Below are 22,888 nucleotides of genomic sequence, written 5' to 3' on the forward strand. Positions count from 1 at the left end.
GATAATTGCCATCGTAGTGAGAAGCGTTTTCTTGCTGTGATTCACTGCGACAGAAAGCGGATCGAGTGTAACTGCAGCTCAACGGCGTGACTTTTCGCTGCATGCCTTGGTCTCATCTCATGCATTTATCATCCGCAGAGGTCTACGGCCTTTCCAACGCCGTTTACCGTCGCTCTCTTCCTCTATTCGTTCACCGCTTCCTCGGACCACACAACAGTTCTGCGTTCTTTCTGGTTCCTTTCAACTTGGCCTTCTTTGTCCAGCTTCCCACGCGGAGGGCCCCATTCGCTGTCAAACATTCGTCCCGCCGTCGGTTCACCGCATGCGTTTCAAGAGAACCTTGTTGCGTAGGACGGATCGAGCCGCTTTTTCCCGTGTTTGCGGTATTCGTGCTTATCTGTCGGATGTAAAGGAACGGGATCACAAGTCGCAGAGGCGCCGGATCTCTATCTTGTCTGGCTCGTCGTGTGTGAGAGGCGCATGCAGTCCCGAACGAAAATGACTGTCTGCAGTGACGGACCCTTTTCTTCAAAGGTTTGGAAGGAAACGCAATTCATTCCCGGTCGCAGCGAAGATTGCCGGTCACCGCGCTGGTAGTCTTTCGCCGGCTCCTCTTGTCTGGGCTATGCAGCGAGCCCTCAATCTACGCTGTGTAGCTCCGCGTCGCGTGCTTCTTGTGCAGTATCTCATGTGCTCAGGGCCTCGCACAGCACTAAAGACCGAGTCATTTCTTGAGCGCTGCTGTTTCCGACGTTTTGTTATGCAGTTAAAGCTGTGTTTCGTTGTGTATGCGTGTCTCAGACCCACGAAGATGCATGCGTATCCCTTCTTCACAAACGATTGAAATGCGTGCTTCCTGATTCTTCGTGTCTGGGATTCCACCGCGCCAGCGAGAGGCAGAAGCCTCCCCTCCCGGCCTCAAACGGCCTTGCACGTCCTTTTTAGGCAAAGATGAAGTTCCGTCCTCTTTTGAGTCCCGCCTCCCATCTGGTTGCGGGTCTCTCTGCGCGCCGGATTCCTCGCAGGAAATGCAGCGGTCACTCACGGCTTTCGAGACGATGGGAGAGAGGCGCGACGTCTCCTGTCTTTGTCGTAAAAGGAGGAGAGCTTATACTCCACTGCGGCTCGCGACAGGAGGATACAAGGCAACAGCTGCCGCGGCAGTCTGACTCGAGCGCGTCTGAAGCACCGACCACCGGTGTCCGTACATCGCATCTCGCAGGCTGCTGCGTTCTCTCGTTTTTTTCCGTCGAGTGCGACAGGCAGGCCGGGATGAGGTTTTATGCTTCACTCATCCATCGTCGCCTCGTTTCCTCGCACTGTATTCGTCAGGATTCTCCCGTATCAACTCTGCATGCGCAGTCGCTCCCTTTCCCGGCGCTTCCTCTCTCTGCTTCGTCATCATGCCGCCCCTTGCCTAGCGCTGCGGCTTCACCTGCATCTTTTCCCTCCTCTCCCCGCGTCTGCTTTCCCCGCGTTTGCTTTCCCCGCGTCTGCTTCCCCCGCACCTCTCCGCGTGCCGTGGATCGCGCTTCGGATCCTGCTCCCATCTTCTCTGTCTCGTCTTTGTCTCCGTTGTCGTCTGCTTCCTTTCGCTTTTCTTCGTTTTCCTTGATTGCCGCGAATCGTCGACCGGAGCTTCCGGGTGCTCTGCTTTTCCGCTTGAACTCCAGTCGCTTTGCGACGTCGGGCGCGTCCAGCCGGCGTCGCGAAGGAGGCGATCTGCTGGATGCCAGGTCAGGGACTCTCTCTGCGCGCGGGCGCCGGGAGCATTTCCAGGCGCTTCGCTCGACGATGAGCCGGCGAGCCTCGCAGACACCCACCTCGCCCGCGGCGGGCGGCGCGGAGGAGGCAGTCGAGGGCAAGACTGGAGCGTCTGGCGCCTTTCCTCTTCCTCAGCTGTCTTCTCTGTACGAAGGGCGCGGCGGCGCCCGCTGGCGCAGTCGGCACGCGCCGGGTATCTTCCGCGTGGAGTTCCCTGACGAGCCGTGCTCCGCTGTGATGCAAGCGGCCTCTTCACTCTCTGCGCAAATTCGGCTCATTCAGGAGCAGCGCACGCAGCTGCGGCGGCTCAAGCGGCGGCAAGTCGCACCGCTGCCGCGCAAGCACTGGCTCTACATACAGGCAAAGCGCCTGGAGGAAATGGACTCGCTGACAGCGCCCGCAGCCTCTGCGGCGGCGTCTGCGCAGGCGCTCTCCTCTTCATCGCCTTCGGATCCCGACGCCTCGCGGGGGGGTCCTGGCGCAGAGGAAGACGCCGCGCAGGGCGCCTCGATTTTCTCAGAAGACGGCGGAGACATCGACGCGCACATTCGCGCCTGGCGCCGGCGGAAGGGCCTGCCGGAGGACCCCAACGCGGAGACTGGCAAGGAGAGACGCCGCAGACTCCGTGAAGAGAGGAAGCGCGAACAGAAGCGGAAGGTGAGGTGGGAGTTGCCCTCGCCGTCTCCGAGCTCGACTCCTGGGGAGCACGCTGCCGCCAGCGGCCAACTCGCCTCAGCCCCGGCGACAGGCACGCAGGGCTTCGAGAGAATTCCTGCGCCTTCGTCCGCGCCGAGCGCGGATCGGTTACTTCAGCTCGAGGCGTATGGGGGTCGCGGTTGCGCACCTGCCTCGCCTCAGACTTCCACGCCCTCTCCAGCGCCGGGCTTTGCCTCCGCCTCCTCTGTCTCCTCCGACGGAGACCGCGAGGCCAAGCCCTGCTTCACTTGGGACTGGCAGGAGGGTCAGGGGCCTTCCGCGGCTTCGACCGAGGCTGCAAGGGAGGCCGCCGCCGGGCTCAACGCGCCGCTCGACGAGGGCCGCGAACGCAGGCGGCGGAAAAGCAGGAAAGAGCGGCGCGCGGAGATCCTCGCGAACCGCCAGGCCGTCTCCCTGGGCGCGCCGCCTCACTGGATGGCGAGAAACAAAGTCGAGCCGCATCGCTTCATTCAGCAGCTCGCGCTGACAGAGACTCCTTCGCCTCTCCCGTCTCGCGCGGACGAGGGGCGGGGGGCGGAGGCACACGAGAGAGATTGCATGCACACGGGTGGAGCGGCAGCTCCCAGAGGCTCGCGGAGACAGACAGGCTCGTCGTGTCCGGCTCCAGGCTGCCTGCGCGAGGGCGAGCGTCTTCTCGGCTGTGAGGGGGGCAGGGACGCAGGCGCAGGCGAAGAGTCGAGAGCGAGAGTCGCCTGGAGAGAAGCTGAAGCTCAGCCAAGTCTGCAGCTCGAAGTTGGCGCAGACGGAAAGGGGACGAGCGCGATTTCAGGTCTAGACGCTCAGCCCTCTCCGCTGAAAAAAGAAAACGGGCGGCAAATGATTAGACTGGACGACAGCCCTGGCGACGGCGAGCGAGCGGCGGCTACAGCAGACAGGTCTGGGGCCGTCGAGGACTCTCTGTGGGTGCCTGGGGTCGGATTCACGTCGGCAGCGCTGCGCGCTGAAGGCGAGCTGTCGCGTGCGGCCTCAGCACCTCGCGCTTCGAGTTCGTCAGCTGCTGCCGCGTCGGCAACTCTCTCTGCGGGGGGAGGTGAGGCGGCGGAGGCGCCTGCGGAGACCAGTCTGGTGGCGGTCGCAGGGGCGCGGGCCTCGTCGTCGACTGGGGGCGGTCGCGGCGACTCGTCTTCGGATCGCTTTTCTGACGGCCTGCTGGACTCTGGCGCCAGTCTCGTCAGGCAGCTGAAGCGGCGGGCGCTGCAGTACGAGGCCACAGGGGTCGACCCGTCGCTGTTGGATGCGTGGGCGTCGTCTGCGGGGTACTACCCGGGGATCGAACGCCATCAGAGGGCGACGGAGCTGCGCGAGCTCTCTCGGCTTTCGTTTCAGGATCTGCTGGCCTCTGGGCGTGGCTCGGTGAAAAACTTCAATGCGCTGATCAAGGCGCGCGTCTACGCGGACGACTTCGCGGCGGCACTCGACATTCTGGAGAAGATGGGGCGACACGGATTCCCCCCCGACGAGGAGTCGTTTGTTCACCTCATTGGCGGGGCGGCGCGCCAGGGCGACAGCGCGGCGGCGCGCATGCTGTTTCTGAAGATGCGCTGCGCGCTCGCGTCGCCGCCGTCGTCGCGCGTGTACGCCGCACTGATTCAGGCACACGTAGCGGCTGGGGACCTCGTCTCGGCCTTCGCGCTCCTGCGCAAGATGGATGACGAGCACATCGCCGCCGACTGCGTCGTGCACACGGTGCTGATTGACGGTCTGGTGAAGGCGAAGAAGCTGCGCAAGGCCTGGCGGACGTTCTGGAACATGCGAACTTGGAAGGGCATCGAGCCGGACGAAGTGCTGTTCACAGTCATGATCAAAGCCTGCGCAGTCCGCGGCGAGGCCGAGCGCGCTGTGAACCTCCTCGACGACCTGCGCGCCTCGGGGCTGCACCCGACAGACGTCACCTACTCCGAGCTCATGCACGCCTGCTGCGACCGCAAGGACTTCGCCTCAAAGTGCTTCCACTTCTACCAGCAAATGCTGGCGGAGGACATGCCAATCACCCCCGCCGTCTACGCATTCCTTCTACGGGTAAAGGCAAATCGCACACGCGGTCGCAGGCCCCCATCTAGGCTGAGGCCTCTCACGCGTCAGGGCGCAGCACTACTCGAATCCGAATCTGGCCGCATACGTCATAACACAGCCGCCGTTTACATTTTACTGCACCTGGCAGGGATTATATACTATACCTCTACAGGTGTTTTAGCAGTGTCTAGTGTTGATGTACACCAGACGCTCTCCTTGTTCCACTACCTAACCATAATCTAGTGTTCTGCTGGATACCACTGTACTTAATGCGCTTAACATGATGGTCGTGAAAAGCACAAGAGATCTTGAATCTGGTAGTGTACTGCAATCATGAAGAACTTCGTTGTCTGTATAGATGTGCATGTATATATGTGTGCATGTATGCACGTGCGTAACGTATAAATGTATATGTATATATGCGTATGTGCATGCATATGTAGATATGAGGTCGCGAGTGGATGCCTCGGACTGCTCGCGGGCGTCATCTTACACATGCACACGGCCACACTCTCCTGGGCACTTCGCTGCGCCGAGTATCCACTGGAGTGCGGAGGCCTTCCGTTTCGAAGCCAAGAGGGCGGCGTCCACTCGATGTCCTCTGCCGTGGAGCCTCCAGGAGATCGGCGGGGGGGTTTTGTGGAGCCGCGCGTGTTTTTCCTTTCTTCCCACGCGGCATCAACTCGGTTTGCGGCGCGTTTCGTTTGTCGGCGTCTTCTGCCTCCGCAGGCGTGCGCGGCTCAGGGCAACGTGAAGCGCGCAAAGGACGTCGTCAGGCAGATGGTGGCGGAGAACGTTCCCTTCTCGCCCTACCTCTACACACTGGTGATTCGGGTTTTCGCCTCAGCGATGCGGCTGCCACGGGTCAGCGACGCAGAGCGGATCGCGAACTTGCGCTATGCTTGGCACATCGTGCAAGACATGCGCGCAAAGGGCGTCAAGCTCGAGACAAAAACCCTCAACGCCCTCCTCGAGGTCTACGTCGCCGGCGGATTTTCCCAGTACGCTGTCGAGATGCTCAAGCACTACCACGAACTCGGGTGCGAACCCGACATCTACACTTACAAAGCGCTGCTCACGTAAGCCAGCGGGATGCACCCGAAAAGACGAGCTTATGCAGGCCGCCTGTCCCTCGTAAAGGCGCGGAGAAATCAATGCGGGGCTGCCAAGCTCACGCCGACGCATATATACTATACATGCATGCATACATACATACAAACAAATGTACACATGTATGTACGGGAAGGTGTTGTGTGTGGGTGTTGTGTCGAAACCACGTCCTGTGGACTCCGAGGCCGCGTTTGCAGCTAGACGTCTGCACGTGAGGGCCGTCGCGGGGGTGGTTTTTGCGGTCTAGGCTGGGATGTGCTCTTGGCGGGGCTGGCTCTATCTCCTGCTTGCTCATTCTCTGTTCTCTTGTGTGACTCTTCTTTTTGAGCAGCATGTTTGCTCGGGATCTGAAGGACGTCGGCCGTTTTTTTGCTCTGTGGGACTTTATGCGGCGGCACACGTCGCTGTCTCCGCCACCGGATCTTCTTCACTTGGCGCTGAGCACTGCGATGGACTCTCAGTCCGCCAGCCGCACAGTGAAGGTGCTTCAGGAGATGTACGCGTTGAAGGTGTTTCCTACTCCGCAGTTGACGGATCGTCTCGCGCGCGTCGGGCGGGAGATCACTGCAATTCACGAGATGATTGGCCTCTTTGTCAAGCTCCAGAAGCAAGACGTGTTTGAGAAGAACCGCAAGGAGCAGCAGCTGCTGCAGACGCAGATCGACGAGCACGAGCTGAAGGTCTTTGCGAACCGCGGCGTCACTCTCCGCGCTGACCACACGCCCGAACAAGAAGTGAGGAAGGAGTTCTTCGACAAGCAGGACAAAGCCAAGAAGGCAAAGTATGGAGGCAACCGACGGCCGTGGATGCCCCTTGGCGAATTCCTGCAGTCCAAGCAGAAGGGCGGAGAAAATTTCGCCAAAAAGCACGACCGCCCGAGACCGCCCCCCGAAGTCGAGGCGTAACGACGAGGCGGTGCTCCCATTGCATCGCCGCATCGCGATTCACATTCGTTGAATCTGTCGTCTGTTTCATCCCACATTATGTAGGGAGATATTTGCACGGGTTGTGCGTCGTCTGTCGGCACCAATCCATGTCTTCGCACGCTGGCCCCGCCTCGTGACTTTTCAGCGTTCGTGGTCGCGTGTGTTTCGCCGACCGTGGAACAGGTTGACGGCGGAGCGGCTTCATCTCAACCTGAATACGCACCTTACTCCAGTTTCCTTCCGAACTACAGCTCACACTGCCTTTGCGGCGATGATACAGCGCAAGACGTGCGCAGCATGTCGCACCACACACATAGGCAACCGAAGCGACAGGGTCACGCGGCTCGCCAGAGGCGCTGGAAAAGTCTTCATTGTAGTCAGCGCATTGTCAGTGTATGTCTCGGAAGACGAGAGGGGGCATTACGCTTACTGTTTGTCAGTCGCTGGCATCGCGTTGTGCGGCACTGCCGCGCCCCAGCCTCTACAGAGAAGCGACTGGCAATTCTCCCAGCTGGCTCCTGTTTGCCCGCCCGCTCAAAAATGAAGTCGAATATGCGCTGCACTCCCGCCCCGCTCGTTTTGAAAGCGCGTTGCCAGTTATGTCCAGAGGTCTGCCGTAGCATATCTGTTTGGCGTCTGAACAGCACTCCGCATACAGGTATCGGCTCGCGGGGTGGGGTCCGGGGCCTCGCTATTTCCAGGAAACGCACGTGACAGGAGATAAAAAATCGTCTTCACGGTTTTTGGCGAGACAGCATGCATTAAGTGGGCTCAGTGCTTTGAAATGCGCAGAAAATGACACGTCATCTGAAGTCTCTGTGACTCGCGGAAGTGTGTCGAGTTAGCAGCGCATATCGAGGGCGCAATTGTACTGTGCATGCGCGGGGCGACAGCCCCGAGACCGGCTTTGCCTGGTTCGGACACAACGACGCACGAAATCTTCTAGCGATCGCCGAGAAGCTACGCTGCAATACGTTAACACTTTCTCCGGAGCACCAACGACAAGGCGTTTTTCGTTAACACAACCGCCGTATAACGCATTCTCAGAGCGCGAGGAGAGAGACCTGCCGCCCACGACGGCACCCTTTCAACAGTTTTCTTTCCCATTTAGCCAGCGCGAAGGCGTGTCTCAGCCCCCACGACTAGCAACGACTTTCACCCCCGAGGGCAGCGGCAACCAGCGCCAGACGGCACACGCAGCGAGGAAATCCAGCCAGACTTTGTCTGCCCGTTCCCGTCCTCGCCCTCTAACGTCAACTCCCCACAACGGCTCTGTATGCGCAGGCTCCAGAGACACTCACACCACAGAGTCGTTGGCGCGGCGCTTGAAGGTGCCGCGTCGCCTTTGTGTGCCGCACCGCCGCGCCGTGAGTTCTGCGAAGAAGAAGAAAGCGGAGACCGCCTGGGCGCACAAGCCGCCTCAGGCCTCCTCAGCCTTCGTCTCGGCGCCTTCGGCCCCGAGCGCCGACGCGGTCGGATGAAAGGCGGACGCGAAGGGCGTCCCGCACTTCCAGAGCTTCCAGGTGCGATCGAAGCCGACGCTGGCGAGCGTCTCGCCCCCCTTCATGACGTCCATGCTCATCACGCGTCCCTCGTGGGCGGCGAGCGTCTTGAGGCACGCAAAGTCGTTGACGCCCCAGACCTTCATGAGGCCGTCGAACGACGAGGTGTACATGCACCTGCCGAGCAGCGGCTCGAAAAGGACTTCCGTGACCAGCTTGTTGTGGACCAGAACCGTGGTGACAACGTTGGAATTCGGTTTGTTGCTGCCCGAGCTCGCCGGCGGGGCTACGCCGCCGCTGCTCGCCGCAGCCACGCTGTGCGCGCCTTTCTTGCGCAAGTCCCAGATCTTCACTGAGTGATCGTCCGACGCGGTAGCGACCAGATTGCCCAAAATCGGGTGGAAAGATGCGCTGACTGCTTGCTTCACGTGACCGACCAGCGGCATCACCGTCCGACCCGTCCGCAGGTCCCAGACGCGAACGATTCCGGAGAGATCTGTCGTCACAATCAGAGAGCCGTCTGGGTGAATCGAGACCCCGTAGACCGCCGCTGCGTGACCCTCCTGAGCCAAAAAACAGGGACACGAGCAGGCGTGACCCCGAAATGCAGAGACAACCAGGCTTTCCGCCGAGGGCAACTCAAGGGCATCGGCAGAACTGTATCTATCTACAGACAAGCGTACAATGAGTCTGCATCCAGCGGGGCAGGAGCCAGACCAACACATGGAAATACGTATATAGATATATATATATATATATCACACATCAGCAGAAATAGTTATATATATGTATATACATTCAAAACAATTGTTTTGAATTTTTGTCCATCCGGGGCGGTCTCCACCCGCATGGTGCACTCTCTTTCTACACACGGAAGAAGCGACTCGCGTGCATGCATTGGCCTCCCGAGCCCATGAGAGAGAGGACGGCCCAGAGAGAAACCCGCACACTGCCCAGAAGTCTCCGGCCGATGCGTCTGCGCAGGAAGCCGCGGATGAGAGGGCCTCTGGAACGCAGGAGTGCAGCCAGAAGAATACGCCGCCACGTCTCCCCACAGCTGCAGAGCGGTCACTCCGCGACGCGCGTACCTGAAGCAGAACTTCCTTCTCCACCTCCACGTCCCACAGCCGCCAAGTCTCGTCGTGGGACGTCGAAGCGAGCAGCCTGCCGGAGGGATGAAAGGCGATGCGGTTGACACGGTCCTCGTGGCCTTGCAGCTTGCACACGAGCATGTCTGCGCTGTTCTTGTTGCTGTGGAGCGGATTTGCCGCGGGCTTCTCTGCCGACGAGCCACCCTCCTGCATGCGGTGAATGTCCCAGAGACAGATCGCCCCGTCTGCGCCGCCACTCGCGAGAAGAAGCGGAACGCCGCCCTGCAACGCACGCGCAAATATCGCGACAAAGACGCGAATCGACAATCCGCACACGCGCAGACACAGGTAAGGAATGCGAAGCACGGATAAATAATGAGACACCACAAACGAAGGGCGGGAGGCAGGCGATGCCTTATCTTGAACAACAGCGAAATCGGGAAATCGCCGCCACCGAGCTCTCTTGCTCGCGCTACTCCCCCTGTCTCTCTTCTGCGTTCTGAAAGCGGGGGGGTCTGCATGCCACCCGTACATCTCACTCTCTCAGTTTGGCGAACAGGACTCCCTCCGCCGCCATGTTCCTTTCTGCGTCCTGCCCCCTCGCTTCGAGTCACGCGCGCCTCCCCTTGACGATATGAAGTCGCATATTCACATGCATGCATATCCACATATATATATATATATATATATATACAGATATAAAGCTGGGAATGCAGAACCATGCGCCTGAAGGCACACACAGCAAGAGAGGAAGAGCTAGCGACGGCGCGCTTTTCAGAGGTGCGCCAATCCGTGGCGTGCGCGCGTTCTCGCTCCGAGTCCGCTTCTTCGGGTTGCGTCTCGACTCACTTTTTCCGCTTTGTCACTGCCTCGCGGTGCCTCTCCCTCAGGTGTGTCTCTCCAGGCGAGGGCGTGGACACGCCCTTTGTGGCCGCGTAGCTCTTGCAGGAGATCGCCCTCCTGTGCGGACCAAAGTTTCACGACCTCGTTCCAGCTGCTCGTGGCGAGGAACTGCGAATCGCCGCCCCAAGCCTGCCACCAGCGGCGGTCTCCGCGCGCCTGTTCAGCGGTGTCGCCACTCGTCTGGGCTCCCCCGCCTGCCTCAGCGGTCGCGGCGCTGGCCCAGCGTCCCTCGTCCATGTCGGACTCGACGGGCTCGGTCTTCACGCGCTTGAGAGGCGCAGCGCGCGCCTCCTCTCCCTCCTCGTCTTCCTCCTCAGCCGCCGCAGCTCTGCCGCTGCCGAGCGAGAACTGCAGCAGCCGCGAACTGCCGGGGGAGAAGCGGCAGCAGGTCAGCGGCCGGTCGTCGCCTACTTGCGAGGCGCGGACGGCGAGCTGCTTCTGCAGATGCGAGCCGAAGAGGCAGAAGGCGCGGAGACGCGAGCGCCGCGGTAGAGGCGGCGCCGGCGCCGGAACGCCTAGCAGCAGCGAAGACTGGCCTTTGAGCGCCGCCGGCTTGGGCACGTCGCGCTTCAGCTCCTGTTCCTGCTGTAGGCGTAGACGCGCGCGCTGGACGCTGTCTTGGAAGATAAACCGACGCGCCTCCAGAAGGCTCGTCGAGCCCTCCGTGAAGAAAAGTTCCGTGCCGTCCGCCACGTCCTCCGCCGCCGCCTCCTCGATTCCTACCTGCTTGGCGCGGCTCAGCGCTTCGTCGTCGGCGATGAACCGCTGGAGCTCCTCAGGCGGCAGGCTCGCGCCCTCCGCAAACAAAAGCTTCAGCCGCTGTCGGCGCTCGAAGGGCCCTTCGCCGAACAAGCAAATGGGGTACCCCAGCGCGCGCAAGACTCTGGAAAAAGCATGCGAAAAAGCGCAGCGGGACTCCGGAGTAAGAAAGGCACGGAAAACAACCCGAGGGCGGCAGACATAATCGACACTCTCTCAGAGACAACACCGCAACACTCACACGGCTCCGGGTGGAGGCACGCATGCATTCAGAGTTCACTCTCAAGTCAACTACATCCTTTCTACACAAATTTGCACGTCTAAAGAGGATGTGCGCACACACGCGCACACGCACGCGCGTTTACCCCTGCACCGCGTGCACACTCTTGTGTTGAGATTCATCTGCAGAAGAGAGAGGGCAGTTCCTTCGGATCGTCTGAGAAGAGAGGCAGAAAAGCTGGTGGCCTTGAGTCCATCAGGGCAGATGTGAGTCCTACGTAGGTGCATGTCAAAATATGCATTCATGCGTGTCTGACGTGTGCGTGGCTAAAAGAGAGGCACGTGTTAGAGGTCGTATCGTGTCTGCTGTGCAGCGCGCGTCTCTCGGCCTGTTCGCTCACCGTTTGACGATTTTGTCGTCAGTTGGGCAGACGGCCTGGAATTTGGCAGCGGCCTGCTCGATTTCGAAGCGCTTGAGAAACTCTTGGTGCTTCTGCACAGACGGCTCCGCTGCAGGCGACGCGGCGTCTGCACCTGTGTCGACTTCGCCGGTGACGTCCGAGACCGCCGCCACACCCTCAGGGCCTGGCCCTGAGACAGGGCCGTAGTAAATGTGAGACTTCTTCGGCTGTCCATCGCGAGAGTTGCCGTCGCTGTGCTTCCCAGCACTCGACCCGGCGCTGCTGCCCCCTGCCTGCGAGGCGGGACATTCAGTCTGAGGCGGCATGGTGCGAGTGTCTCGCTCTTCTTCGCACGCAGAAGGGGAGGCGCGAGGGGAGAGGGGGGGAGGGGGAGGCCGAGAGAGAGGTTCTGCGGAACGAGGCGATGATGTGGAGATGCAAGGAAAGCTGTGGATACTTGTGTCGTCCCCCGAATGCGAAACTGGACAGAAGGATGCCGAGTGTGCACAGGATAATTTCGAAAAGGTGCAGCTTACACCGGGCCTCGCCACGAAAAACACTGCGGATGCCTGCCCGCAGGTACAGTCAAGAAGATCGAGTTTGCGCCGCGGCGACGACGGGTCACGAAACAGCCACACCGCAGCTGCCCAATTGAAGAGTCAAACGCCCTGTCGCTTTTTTCTACAGAACCATACATTCGAAAAGAGATGTGAGCGAAGTCACGCGTTGTTGTTCACAGTCTTATTTCACCCGGTGACTGAAGTGTTCACGTATATACACGGGAGGCCGCCGCACGGTGCGGCTAAGAAGAGTTAAAGTCAGCGCACAACAGAAGCAGCACGGGGTGCAAAACCAGTCACTCGGTGTCACGAAAGACCAGAGACACAGCTGAAATATTGCTGCGAATCAACAATTTCCCGTTTCCATAGTCACACAGAACACCACGCGCCGCAGCAGCATGCAACAGAGCGTGAGGGAAACAAGGAGCCGCCGTTGTCGACCTCGCCTCAAAACGTAGCATTTCTCCCTTCATGGCTTGGCGCAGGGAAAAGCCTGCTCCATTTCTGCTTGATAACGCGTCAGCAAGCAGACAGACATAACGTCGACAGCGACGTGTGTCCTCTAAAAGGGGTGATAATCTCAGCGAGTTGTTGGTCGGGGACGTGCATGCGACGTCCGAATCTACCTTCTGCACAAGCGGTGCAACACTTATCAGCGTTCCACAGTGTGATATGCTCTTGTGCACTCGAACAGCTCATGGCAAAACCTGCGCAGATGTCTGAAGAACTACCATAGTGCACGAAGAGGCAGGTCACACGTGCGTCTGATCCCGTATTCAACTGCGAAAGCGCGGAGGCCGGGTCCGGAGGCTGCCTGCAAGTGGAGTGGTAGCGTTCCTGGCAGCGCCCTTCCGGTCGGTTTGAGTCCGAAGCGAGCTGCCGATTGTACAAGATCTGCTGCGTAGACAACTGCGACACGATTGGTATGCATGTGTGCAAACGGACCCTTGCAGGTCTGCAACTGCGTTTGACGCGGACCGCTGCTGTTTCGCAGCCTAGCGTATATCGGAAACCACAGTCAGACTGTGCGAAAGCTACGTGTTCCAGCGCATTAGCGGCGCGGCCACCAGAGCTCGAAATGACGTTGTGGAGCTTCAGCGCACTGCTGCAAGAAAATCGATATAGGGGGATGGTCGTGCCAGAGTGAAGTAAGAGCCCTGTCCGACAGAAACAGACTGGAGGGAACAGGGATAAGTAACGTCCCAAATGCTGCAGCCTCACTCCGGCGACCGCTGCAGCAGTGATGAGCCTTCTGCAGTCTTCAGGCGGAATGAGGACTCTTTGGCACCGCTACGAGTAGGGAGCTCCAGACCTGGAGCACCACGCGTGGATCAAGTTGGCCTCCCTGACCAGCACGAGCATTCTCCAGTCACCGCTGGACTGCTCGATGGCCTGATGTCACGCGCCGAAACTGCTGTGTCTTGTCTTAACTCGTATTCACTTATGGCGTCGTACCCAAGCATCGAGCTTCTACAGCCGGATTCATTTAATGTGCCAGGGTAAGAAGTCCCCCGGAAGGGCTGTTCTTCTGAAGAGTTATTGAGACCCCACGAAGGCGAGCAGCTTTTCAGGGGACACTGTCAGAAGAAGTGACTGTATCCCAGAGACGCGCACCAACAGTCATCATTGTGCAGTCTCTTTAATTGCGGTGCACATTCGCGTTGCCCTGTCGCACAGAACTCTCTCGTGCTTGGCGGCTCATGTGCGCGTCTGGCACTCCTCAGATCTGTATATCGTGACTTCAGACCGGCACGCGTAGAAATGAGTGACGCAGTTATGGCATTTTACGTCATCTATCCAGTGCGGGTTCATGCGAAGGCAAAACACTCGTTACTTGTATCGAGCAAGGCGTCCGCGATGGTTTCTTGTGCGAGAGAGCCATCCTACCGTCAGGGTATACCTTAATCGCTGTGCGAGCACGATTTACACCAGAAATACACTAGGGTACAGACTTGTGTGGTGTTACGCAGGCCGGGGCAATGATCCGTGGAAAGTTGTGAGTAAGCAATGAAGGATGCATCGAGTGCTTGCGATGCGTCAGTGTGCAAGCAAAGTGTGAAGGGAGAGCACTCCAAACTAACCTATTCCTGATTAGAATAGACTTCGAGTAGTCGTTGTGTCCGACTACGTCTTGGGCCTCCCGAGGCGCTAAGGTTCCATGGCGTGCTGGACGCCGACGAAAAACGCACAGCTGCGTCTCACTCTTCTTGACTTTGGAACCGTGCATCACAGTATGCAAAAAACCAATTGTAGCAGCGAGTGTCTCTCGCCGCTGCATCAAGACGCAATAGTGACCTAAAGCTGCAAATTCCCTCGTAGGGGAGCTTGACGCGAGAGAATAAGGTGAAGGCAAAGGACAGGGGTAGTCTCAAAGGATTTTTCACCTTAATGTTGGTGTCTCAGACTCTCCCGTTCAAAGGGCGCTACAAAAATGTCTGGTTTTTGAACGAGAAACATACATATCGACAGCGGGAGGAACCATCTGCAATCTACACGTGGGGGTACCCACGGCCGGCCGGGAGGCCTCGCCCGAGCTGTACCAGGGCAAGGACACCGAATTGTCCTGTACGGCATTTGTGCAGCTAAGGAATCCCACCGTTCCAGAGCACATATCAGTGCCGAAACAGGTTCGCATTTCGGCGAACCCCAGTTTCCTGCGACAGTGGCGCTGTAAATCCGGTATCAGCGCGAGGCACGTTTTTTGGGCCAAATTCAAGGCTATGCTGCTCGCATGTTGGAACCAAATATCCGGGAGAGTTTACGCAAGTGTTACTAACGCCTGTGTCGAATCGGTATGTCGGGTCTTCGCTCTAATGTGTTATGCGGATGTGTGTAGAACCGTGTCTTGTTTTGAGTATCCGTCCAGGTGGAGTGACCACGCGAAGGTGTTGAGCTGAACACGCAGAGACGAGGCTACTGCGGTGTAAGCCTTGTCTTGTCTCTCCGTTCAGGTAGTGTGCTCTGTTTTCGAGCCTGGTGGGTTCCGCCAGTTGCACTTGATTTTTCGGGCTAGTGCATTTTCTGAGGAGCTCTTTGTCGTTGACTGGGCGCCCACTGGAAGTATAAGTTGTTGACCTGGTTGCTTTTGTCGTCCCGCAGTCTGGTTATCGGACTGAGAGCAAACGGACCTCTCTCTCTACTGGCAGAAAACGCGCGTCGCGCAGCGCACGACGGACGGCCAGTCATCGGCGCTCGGTTGTGGTCTGGGCTGGCGTGCGTCGATTGCACGACGTCAATGTTAGCTTATGCTCGTGGCGGAGTGAGTTCTGAAAGCCCGTCAGTTGATTCTTCCCGAGATTGCTCTCTTTTATAGTATTGGCGCTTTTTCTCGTTTTTTTTTTCCTGCAGCTGCCGTTTCAGCAGCCCAAAGGGAAAAGCTGTTAAAGATACGAGAGGGGTGCGGTGCTTGGGCAGCGACTGCCCGTTTGTCCCAGCGCTAGTTACTCGGTGATTGGTTTCTGCAGGAGACGGCGGCACTGCCAATTTCTAGCACGCCGTTCTATCCCTACCCGGGGCCAATTCCGTGTCGCGTTCTCTTCTTTGGAGGTTTTCACTTTTCTTCCGAAAAGAACCATGGCTTTGGTCCCGGCTCCGATTTATGTCGTTCCGCAGCAGGTGACTGTGGCGCAACCTGCCACGATCACAGTTCAGCAGCCCGCGGTTTGCGTGACAACCACTCCAGTCTACAATGTCTGCATTCCTGTCGCACCGCCTCCTCCGAAGGTCACCCTTGTGGCACCTTCAGTTCCAGCTGTCGTGGCAGCGGTCCCTCCTCCAGTCATGGTCTGCGCACCTCCGGTCTATTATCTCGGGTGAAGTTCTCCAGAGATCTGCGGGAGGGCGCCCGCCTGAGGCCCAAACAGAGCTGCACAGCGAGTCAAGTGCGCAGTACAGCGTTGACTGGAGGTGGCCATCGCTGAGCTGATACCCTGAGGAGGTGGCCTGTTTGTTTGCTGTCGTTCAAAGCCGTTTAGTCAGGGACAGTTCTTCCTCCAGCAGCACTGCTCAATGGAAGCAGTCGCATTTCGACTTAGTCCTCTGTACAGGGGCGCAAGGTATGAGGCGGCGTGCCATCGACAAGGAGTTCGAGCTCATAGATGCGAGGACAAAAGTAAGAAGCATGACAGTAGGTGGTCAACAATACTCTTTTGTGGAGTGTAAAACGGGGGAACACGTGTGTTTTCGCGCCGCGGAAAAAGCAGTAGTTGCACAGGGAAATAGCAGGACCAAGTGTTCTCACTGGCGGAGATACGTAGCGGATGCTATCTGTGAATACACTCACATTCCCAGTGGAGCGAGCGCAGTCACGTTATATGGCTTTTTGTGGGTCCGTGACCTGACCTGTCTCTGACGTGCCGCACGCACTGGGGGAGAACTCAGCCAGTTGTTCTGCTGTTCGGGTCGAGCAAAATTGGGCGGCTTCCGTATTCAGATTAATATGTCGACGCCTGATCCGGGCTCATCTGCAATTATTTCAATCTGGTTTTTTCCTGCGTCACGAATTTGTGTTGCTGGGTTCCCACTGGGTACACCCGATGTAACCGTACCATTCATCAAACGATCATCTCAGTGTAAAACAAATCAAGGCAACTAAACTCCGTGCTGTTTCTTTGATCCTGGCAAGCTCTCGTTTGGCTACATCAACAGGCGGGCCGTCGCTTGTCTGCTCCTCTTCTGGGGGCAGTGGTTTGGTACAAAGCGTCGTCTCAACAACCTCACGAGTAGAAGGTGCTAACATCCTGCAGAGCTGTGCATATGCAGCTATGTAGCAATTGTGGCTTCCTTTCAACGACACATGAGCACGAACCGGTAGCGACTGCCGAAGCTACAGCCGCTTTTAGCTCGTCAATACCACTTCATATTATTGAGAGCAGCACTATCGTGAGGTTAGCTGCCGAGCGGCGGTCCCGTTGTATCAGTGCCTGTGCAGCGAATTCAGTGGGCAACATCAAAAATTGGCGGCGATCATACGCACACGGGTGGACGCACACCACTGTCGGCAAGGGGAGATTGCTAGTCGAAAACGGCAAACAAAGACCGCCGTGGAACTTCGCCTAGACGGGAGGCGCCGCAGACATGAGTACACTGCCCTTTTATCCTTCATCGTTTCCCACGCCCTGCGCGGGCGTGAGAAGCGGATGCCTGGTACGTACTGCTGCGGACTATGCAGGCACCCATCGAAGCTGATACAACAGAGACTTCTATTTAGGGCAACTGTTAGGTGATAATCAGTTGCGGACCTGACGGTTTGCTACTGTGCCTTGCAAGAGAAGCGGCCGATGACGCTATACCACACTGTTGTTACTGAATCATCGGAGCTTGCAGGCAGAGATTCGGCAGGCAATGTCTTGGTGGCGGTAACCACGTTCTGCACTATCGTTTCGCAACGCGCCACGTCTATCAGTAGCCGAAGTTCGTGTAGATGGTACCGAGCTTGCCTCCGTTGTCCTTCCGGGTACTAGCGGAATAACGCACAAGGGACACTCGCGGATTTGTGGTGACACGAGCTGTCCGCAACCGCCCCGCTCGCGAGTGAACAAACTACAACTTAGATTACAGTAGACAACTCGTGCAGGGATGTGTTTCATTGACTGTTTGTGAATACGGGTCCTATTTTGTCACGCCTTTGAGGGGGTCGCATACGCGTGGTGGACAGCGAGCTCTAAACTACGCGGCATAATCAATAACAGGTCCACCGACGCGTGTTTACTAGAACAAATTTTGCTTCGTTCGACTTGCGTGCCGGTGCCATAGCTGTCCTCCAGGGCTTGCCATGATTCACACAGGGGCTCGCACGATCCAGGAAACCCCCGTATCATGTAGTCAATCACGGTTTTTCCCAAACGAGGAGGCGGAAGGGAACATGTGACACTCCATAGCTCAGAATTCTGCAGCACACATTTTCGGCCTTCAAATGTCTCTCAAGCGGTGCTGTGCGCTTGAGGAACCCTACCAGTTTTTGGCATGCCGGTCCAGCCCGTCGGTAGATGACCTTGAGTGTGGGGGCTGGAGCAGGCTGTGTGCTAATAGCCGTAGTTGGCGGTAATGATCGCTTTGTGAAGGCACATCTGTGTCGATGTCGGCCTCCCCCCCCCCCCTTGTATTGCCTTACCCTGATCCGTTAGTGTTGCTGTCGCCTCTTCGTGGGTTGAAGGTCCACAGGGGGCCACTCGCTTCTTCTCTAGGATTGTATGTTCCTGTCGGCAAAGTGCAGAGATTGGCGGCAGGCAAAGCACAAGGCCTTAGCGCTATGCACCTACTCCTCATACTGCCGTCTATTCTCCCCTCATCTTTCACCACGCGCCAGATCCTTTCTATTCGCATGCAGTACACCCCCGTCATCGCTAAGCAACGAGAACGCCGATTTTAAATTTGGGTGGGGACAAACTCGCCAAACTTAAGGCTTGCGCTAGTCAAAGGGTGGAACTATTGAAAAGCTGGGGTCGGTAGTCAGGTGGCCTGCATTTTGAGTTTGTTCCACAAAGATAACGTGACCCACGGGGTAATGCCATGACTGGGACTCTGCTCCTAGTCCTTTGAGTTCCAGATGACTACAGTCCCTGGATAAGCATCCCAGGTGCTTGCTCACCTGGACCTGGAGTCGCCCGGATTTGAGCGAGCGGACTGCGCTGAGAGGTCCCGAATCCCCATTTTGGTGCGTCCTCGGAGCCTCGCGGGTCGTACGTACAGGGTCCTGCATCAGAGTAGAAGATCAATCAATACGCTTGGTATCCGGGCTAGGGCGTCACGGACCGAGTCTCGCCAGCAGGATTTGCAGGTTTTTCCGTTTACAGAATCGTACTATTGACAGCAAGCAGCAGAGTAATTGACGCAGTTCAGGACGAGAGCCACGGGATCCCTAGATCGGCTGCATACGGAGTGCACAACCGTTTTAAGGGGCTGCGCAGTATAGCGGCGATGGAGCCAGCAACGCACGGCTGGGGATGTAAAGGCTCGCGCACAGTCATCTAGATGTCGGGGCATGGATTTGTGTTCTAAGCTTGTGCGACACCTGGCAGCAGCCAGGAGGATCAAGCGCCCCCTAAGCATTTTCATCCTCCGAAACAAATACTGTGTAAAAGGCTGGCGCCGCTGTGTCGATATCAGCTCTGCCTGGCTCACCAGGCGTATCCTGTTTTGGGCCGAAACAATCTCTCTTCTCAGTTCCTAGCGAATACCTGAGAGAGCGGGACGCGACGTCGAGGCGCTATATGCAGCATGTCAGCGAGGTTGACCTGCTGTGGAGAGAAATCCCAGCGCTGCGCTCTAAACGTCCGAAAGCCAGTGGACGCCGTAGAGAATGTGGACTCTCCCGCTCATATACCTTGTCAATATTGCGCATAGGGGCCCGTGTTTCCCCTCGGCCTTCCTTCTGTACTCTCACATTCGCTACGGTTGATACGTTCCGTCCATTCTCTGAAAAATGATCTCTTCTACGTTTGAAGCCTTGTTCAAGCATTACTGTCGCGCATAGGTGACAGAACGCAATGACGTTCGACTTGGGCAGCGCCGCACGGGACACGTAGCCGGCTCGTAGCGCGGCAAGGACTGTACGCTCTATGCACCAAATGAACCTCACTTGGCACCTTCGCCGAGACGACTAGGGATGTTATACGCGCCAGGGGCTGGCCCATCTCTTCTAGAGTAGAATCCGCGCTCGCCGCCGCCGCCGAGGCTGAACCGGAACATCATCAACGATGGCATGCGCTAGAGTGTATCCAGTCAGAGCCTGCGGCGAGCAACGCTCACCCATCAAGTCTCGCAAGCCTGAGTTTTTGCCGATACAGTTTTTGCTTGTTCGTTGCACCGTCCTCGTGTATCCCGTGCCGTAGCTGCAGCCCCACGACAAAAAGTATGAGCTGTCTGCTGCCAGTTTCCGTGGACTGTCAACATCTGTCCATTTGGAGGGAATCGTGGAAATTTCTTCTTGACTACTAGTCCTGCAACCTGTCGGTAGTAGACTACCCGTCTGGCAGGATGTTATAGGTCCAGCAGACGGGGCACCAACAGACGGATCAGAACAACATGGGGCACCGACTCGTCAACCTTGCCAGTCATTAAGATCAAATGCTTCCTATCCCTGCTACGGCATATATTGTCTCCTGTGAATCTGTGCTCCCTCTGACTGCTTTCTGCTTTCTAGACCCCAAATCCGTTTCGGCGCGTGGTCCGATTAGCAGAAAACTTAGATACAAAGCAGAGCTCCCCTGAGTCCGATATCGGGGACTGTGTCAACGCCCGCTCTTCCAAGCGTGGCAAGCAGGTGATTCTTGGGTCTTCGTCAGGCCTTTAAGTACCCACGTGAAGACGAAATGGGCCTGTTTGTGTCGCTTGACGCAGCGAACAGCCAGTCGTTCACATCATGGAAAACGTACCTCCACGCAGGCGGCCGGGTTCGAGGGGTTTTATCGGCATTGTACTGTCCTGGGCCTGGCGAGTTCGTAGAGTAACTCTTCCCTCTAGCCTGGCTCCCGAATGACCACTGAGGGCTTCTCGGGCTCGCTACCTCTCTTCCGACATTGTATGCACCGGGACCGGGGGTCGCGCCGCCAGGCTTAAACGCGGCAGTCTTCATGCCGAAGCTGCAAAGCATGCGGCATGAGGAAAGAATTCCTCAGAATATCCGAAGGCGTTTCAACTGAATACGCACATGCCAAGACGGTTCGGACAGCGTCTACTCTAACGTCAAAGCAGCGTGTTGCTAAGAGAGAGTGTGGCGGCGAAGGTGGTCCGCTGGCGTGAGTTGTACCCAGCCCAGTTGAAACCAGAAAAACAGCGCCACTAGCAATTCCATTATGGCTTTATGCCTGCGACATGCTAATGCGGCACCTTCGAAACACGGCTATCACAACGATTTTCTCTCTGCTGCTGTAGAACGGTCTAACGGATCAAAACGGATTTAGGAATGTTAACGCAGGCACCGACTGCCTCCACCCGAAGAGGCTGTATTCCAAAACAGAACCGAGCGGTTTCAACGAACCTATGTTTCCCAGCGTCTTTTTCAGGGACTCGTGGGTCGTACGCGCCAGGACCAGGACTGCCGTCTCTTTTTCTCTGTTCCCCTCGGCTCCCCATGGAATAATGCGGTCCTTCCTGAAGTCTGCTTGGAAGTATGTAGCTGCCTGGGCCCGGGACATTAGTTTTCAAGGTGCCTGCTCCGCCTGAGCGGCTCCCAGTTCCCATGCTGCAGAGAAGACACGCGTGTCAGAAGGGCTGCAGCAGACTAGCTGAAAGCCACGGCAGGAGCGTCATCTAAAGCGAGAAATATGTCGCAGACAGTCCTGTGAGAAAGGGAGGAAATCTCTAACGCATACTGGAACGTGGAGAAGAGTGCATAGATTTGGTGAAACAAGTTGGTGAGCAGGCGGTACCCAAGTCGACACGCATCTTTTGCTGGGGGGGGGCGCTAGAGGCATACTTACTACATATTTTGGCAACCGCTCGGCGCAAACCGTCAACAGAAGAGTGCTAGTCTAGTTGGCTTGACGGATGCAGATCCCGATAACGATCCAGTCACCAAATGCGCAGCTGCCGTGCAGTGCTCGTGTGCCGTCTACATTTCGGGGTGCGACACGTCATTTTGCATTAGCGCAATTATATGGGAAGAAAGGACAGCGGTCCCTTTCGGTAACGAGGAGTGTCCCCTGTTGGCTTTACGTTTTTTCTGCTGGAGGACAGATAGGTTCCACATGTCGCGGTAAGCCGAACTTATCACTGTTCCTACTGCGTGTCTGCCAAATTGTGAACGGCCCTCCGTCATTGTTCTCCAGACGTCCTCTGTCTCAACAAGATTGTGAATACTCGCGGCTCTGGTACAATTTCTGCGCCCTGAGATGCTGAGACGTACAGCCTCTTTACACATTACCGTTCAGTGCGAGTGTCTAGTGCCGTTGATTCAGGTGTGAACCTTACCCCCACTGGGGAGGTGACTCGCCAATGTAGGAAGGATTGTAGGCGCCGGGACCCGGGGTGTTGGGAGTGGAGAACGTTTTGCGCTGCCCAGTCCCCAGGCCATATGAAGGGGACCCCGGGCCTTGCCTGACATCATATGCTCCAGGCCCCGGAGATATGTTGCTTTTGCGAGCAGCTTTGCGCCCTGCCATAGACCATTGAGGTGCAGTTCGTGTGCTTTGTTTAGATGGGTCATACGCCCCCGGCCCCGGGACAGCTTGCATGCGCGACTTCCCGCGCGCTTCGCTTCCAAAGCTGAGGGAGACCGAGAGAGCGAGGAATCAAACAAACGCTAGTAGGCTAAAGGATCCCATGCCTGAAGGCTGTCTACGCTTCGCGCCGTTCGGGGTTAAAACGCGATTGACAACGTCACAACAGCGATCACGCTCCGTGGTTCATGACCGCTAGTGTTCTCGTGAATCCGTAACAGGACACAGAGATGCTACCACTACAGAAGCACATGCGATCTAGCATCTTCATGTAAAAGCATCAACAAAATACGAGTTGCCTACCCGTAACGTGGCGCAGTGGGTCCCCCAGCGCGCCCTGTGGAGTCGTAGGCTCCAGGGCCTGGCGTCGCCGTAGCTGAAACAGGGCGTGGACGCCCTCCAAAAGACCATTTTGGCGCTGACGGGACATTTGAGAGAGTGGTCAGGTAGTGATCGCCGAGTTTTTCCATGGTTGATTCTGAGCTCCAAGAAAGCTAGTGGTGCACAGTCGACGATGGAGAAGATGCTACTGCTGTGTCCACGAGTGAGGAAACTTAAGTCATCGGCATTGATGATGATGGGGCCTTCTCCTCAGTCTTCTCAGTGCGCTGTATTTGTAGGCACCTATGGCCAGGTGATCTGTCGTTGGGAAGGCGTTGGTGTGGTTGTGGTTTCGGCGACCCAGGAATGTAAAAGAGTCTGAAAGCCCCTGGCGAGCGTCTGTGCCAGGGACCTACCAGGGCGGTGTGTCAACGGATTATGA

The 22,888-nt window shown here is 57.3% G+C and overlaps 4 protein-coding genes across 4 annotated transcripts; 2 read left to right on the forward strand and 2 right to left on the reverse strand.

The window, feature by feature from the left end:
• Positions 1 to 1,794: 1,794 nt before the first annotated feature.
• Positions 1,795 to 6,509, forward strand: BESB_046720 (pentatricopeptide repeat domain-containing protein; the record flags this gene model as incomplete). Its single annotated transcript, XM_029363123.1, has 4 exons — positions 1,795 to 3,250; positions 3,476 to 4,500; positions 5,224 to 5,573; positions 5,936 to 6,509. The coding sequence occupies 4 exons, from the start codon at positions 1,795 to 1,797 to the stop codon at positions 6,507 to 6,509; spliced, it is 3,405 nt and encodes a 1,134-aa protein (XP_029220489.1).
• A 1,441-nt stretch (positions 6,510 to 7,950) lies between these two features.
• On the reverse strand, positions 7,951 to 11,731 carry BESB_046730 (WD domain, G-beta repeat-containing protein; the record flags this gene model as incomplete). The annotated part of the gene is made up of 4 exons (XM_029363124.1): positions 7,951 to 8,595; positions 9,121 to 9,405; positions 9,973 to 10,909; positions 11,406 to 11,731. The coding sequence occupies 4 exons, from the start codon at positions 11,729 to 11,731 to the stop codon at positions 7,951 to 7,953; spliced, it is 2,193 nt and encodes a 730-aa protein (XP_029220490.1).
• Positions 11,732 to 15,538: 3,807 nt separating this feature from the next.
• BESB_046740 (uncharacterized protein) lies at positions 15,539 to 15,781 on the forward strand (the record flags this gene model as incomplete). The annotated part of the gene is made up of 1 exon (XM_029363125.1): positions 15,539 to 15,781. One exon carries the CDS (start codon positions 15,539 to 15,541, stop codon positions 15,779 to 15,781), a length of 243 nt encoding a protein of 80 aa, XP_029220491.1.
• A 3,759-nt stretch (positions 15,782 to 19,540) lies between these two features.
• Positions 19,541 to 22,595, reverse strand: BESB_046750 (putative H-SHIPPO 1; the record flags this gene model as incomplete). Its single annotated transcript, XM_029363126.1, has 5 exons — positions 19,541 to 19,640; positions 20,341 to 20,547; positions 20,946 to 21,149; positions 21,878 to 22,171; positions 22,429 to 22,595. 5 exons carry the CDS (start codon positions 22,593 to 22,595, stop codon positions 19,541 to 19,543), a joined length of 972 nt encoding a protein of 323 aa, XP_029220492.1.
• Between the last annotated feature and the right edge of the window lie 293 nt (positions 22,596 to 22,888).

This window comes from Besnoitia besnoiti, chromosome III, assembly GCF_002563875.1.
Source record: "Besnoitia besnoiti strain Bb-Ger1 chromosome III, whole genome shotgun sequence".
NCBI lineage: Eukaryota > Apicomplexa > Conoidasida > Eucoccidiorida > Sarcocystidae > Besnoitia > Besnoitia besnoiti.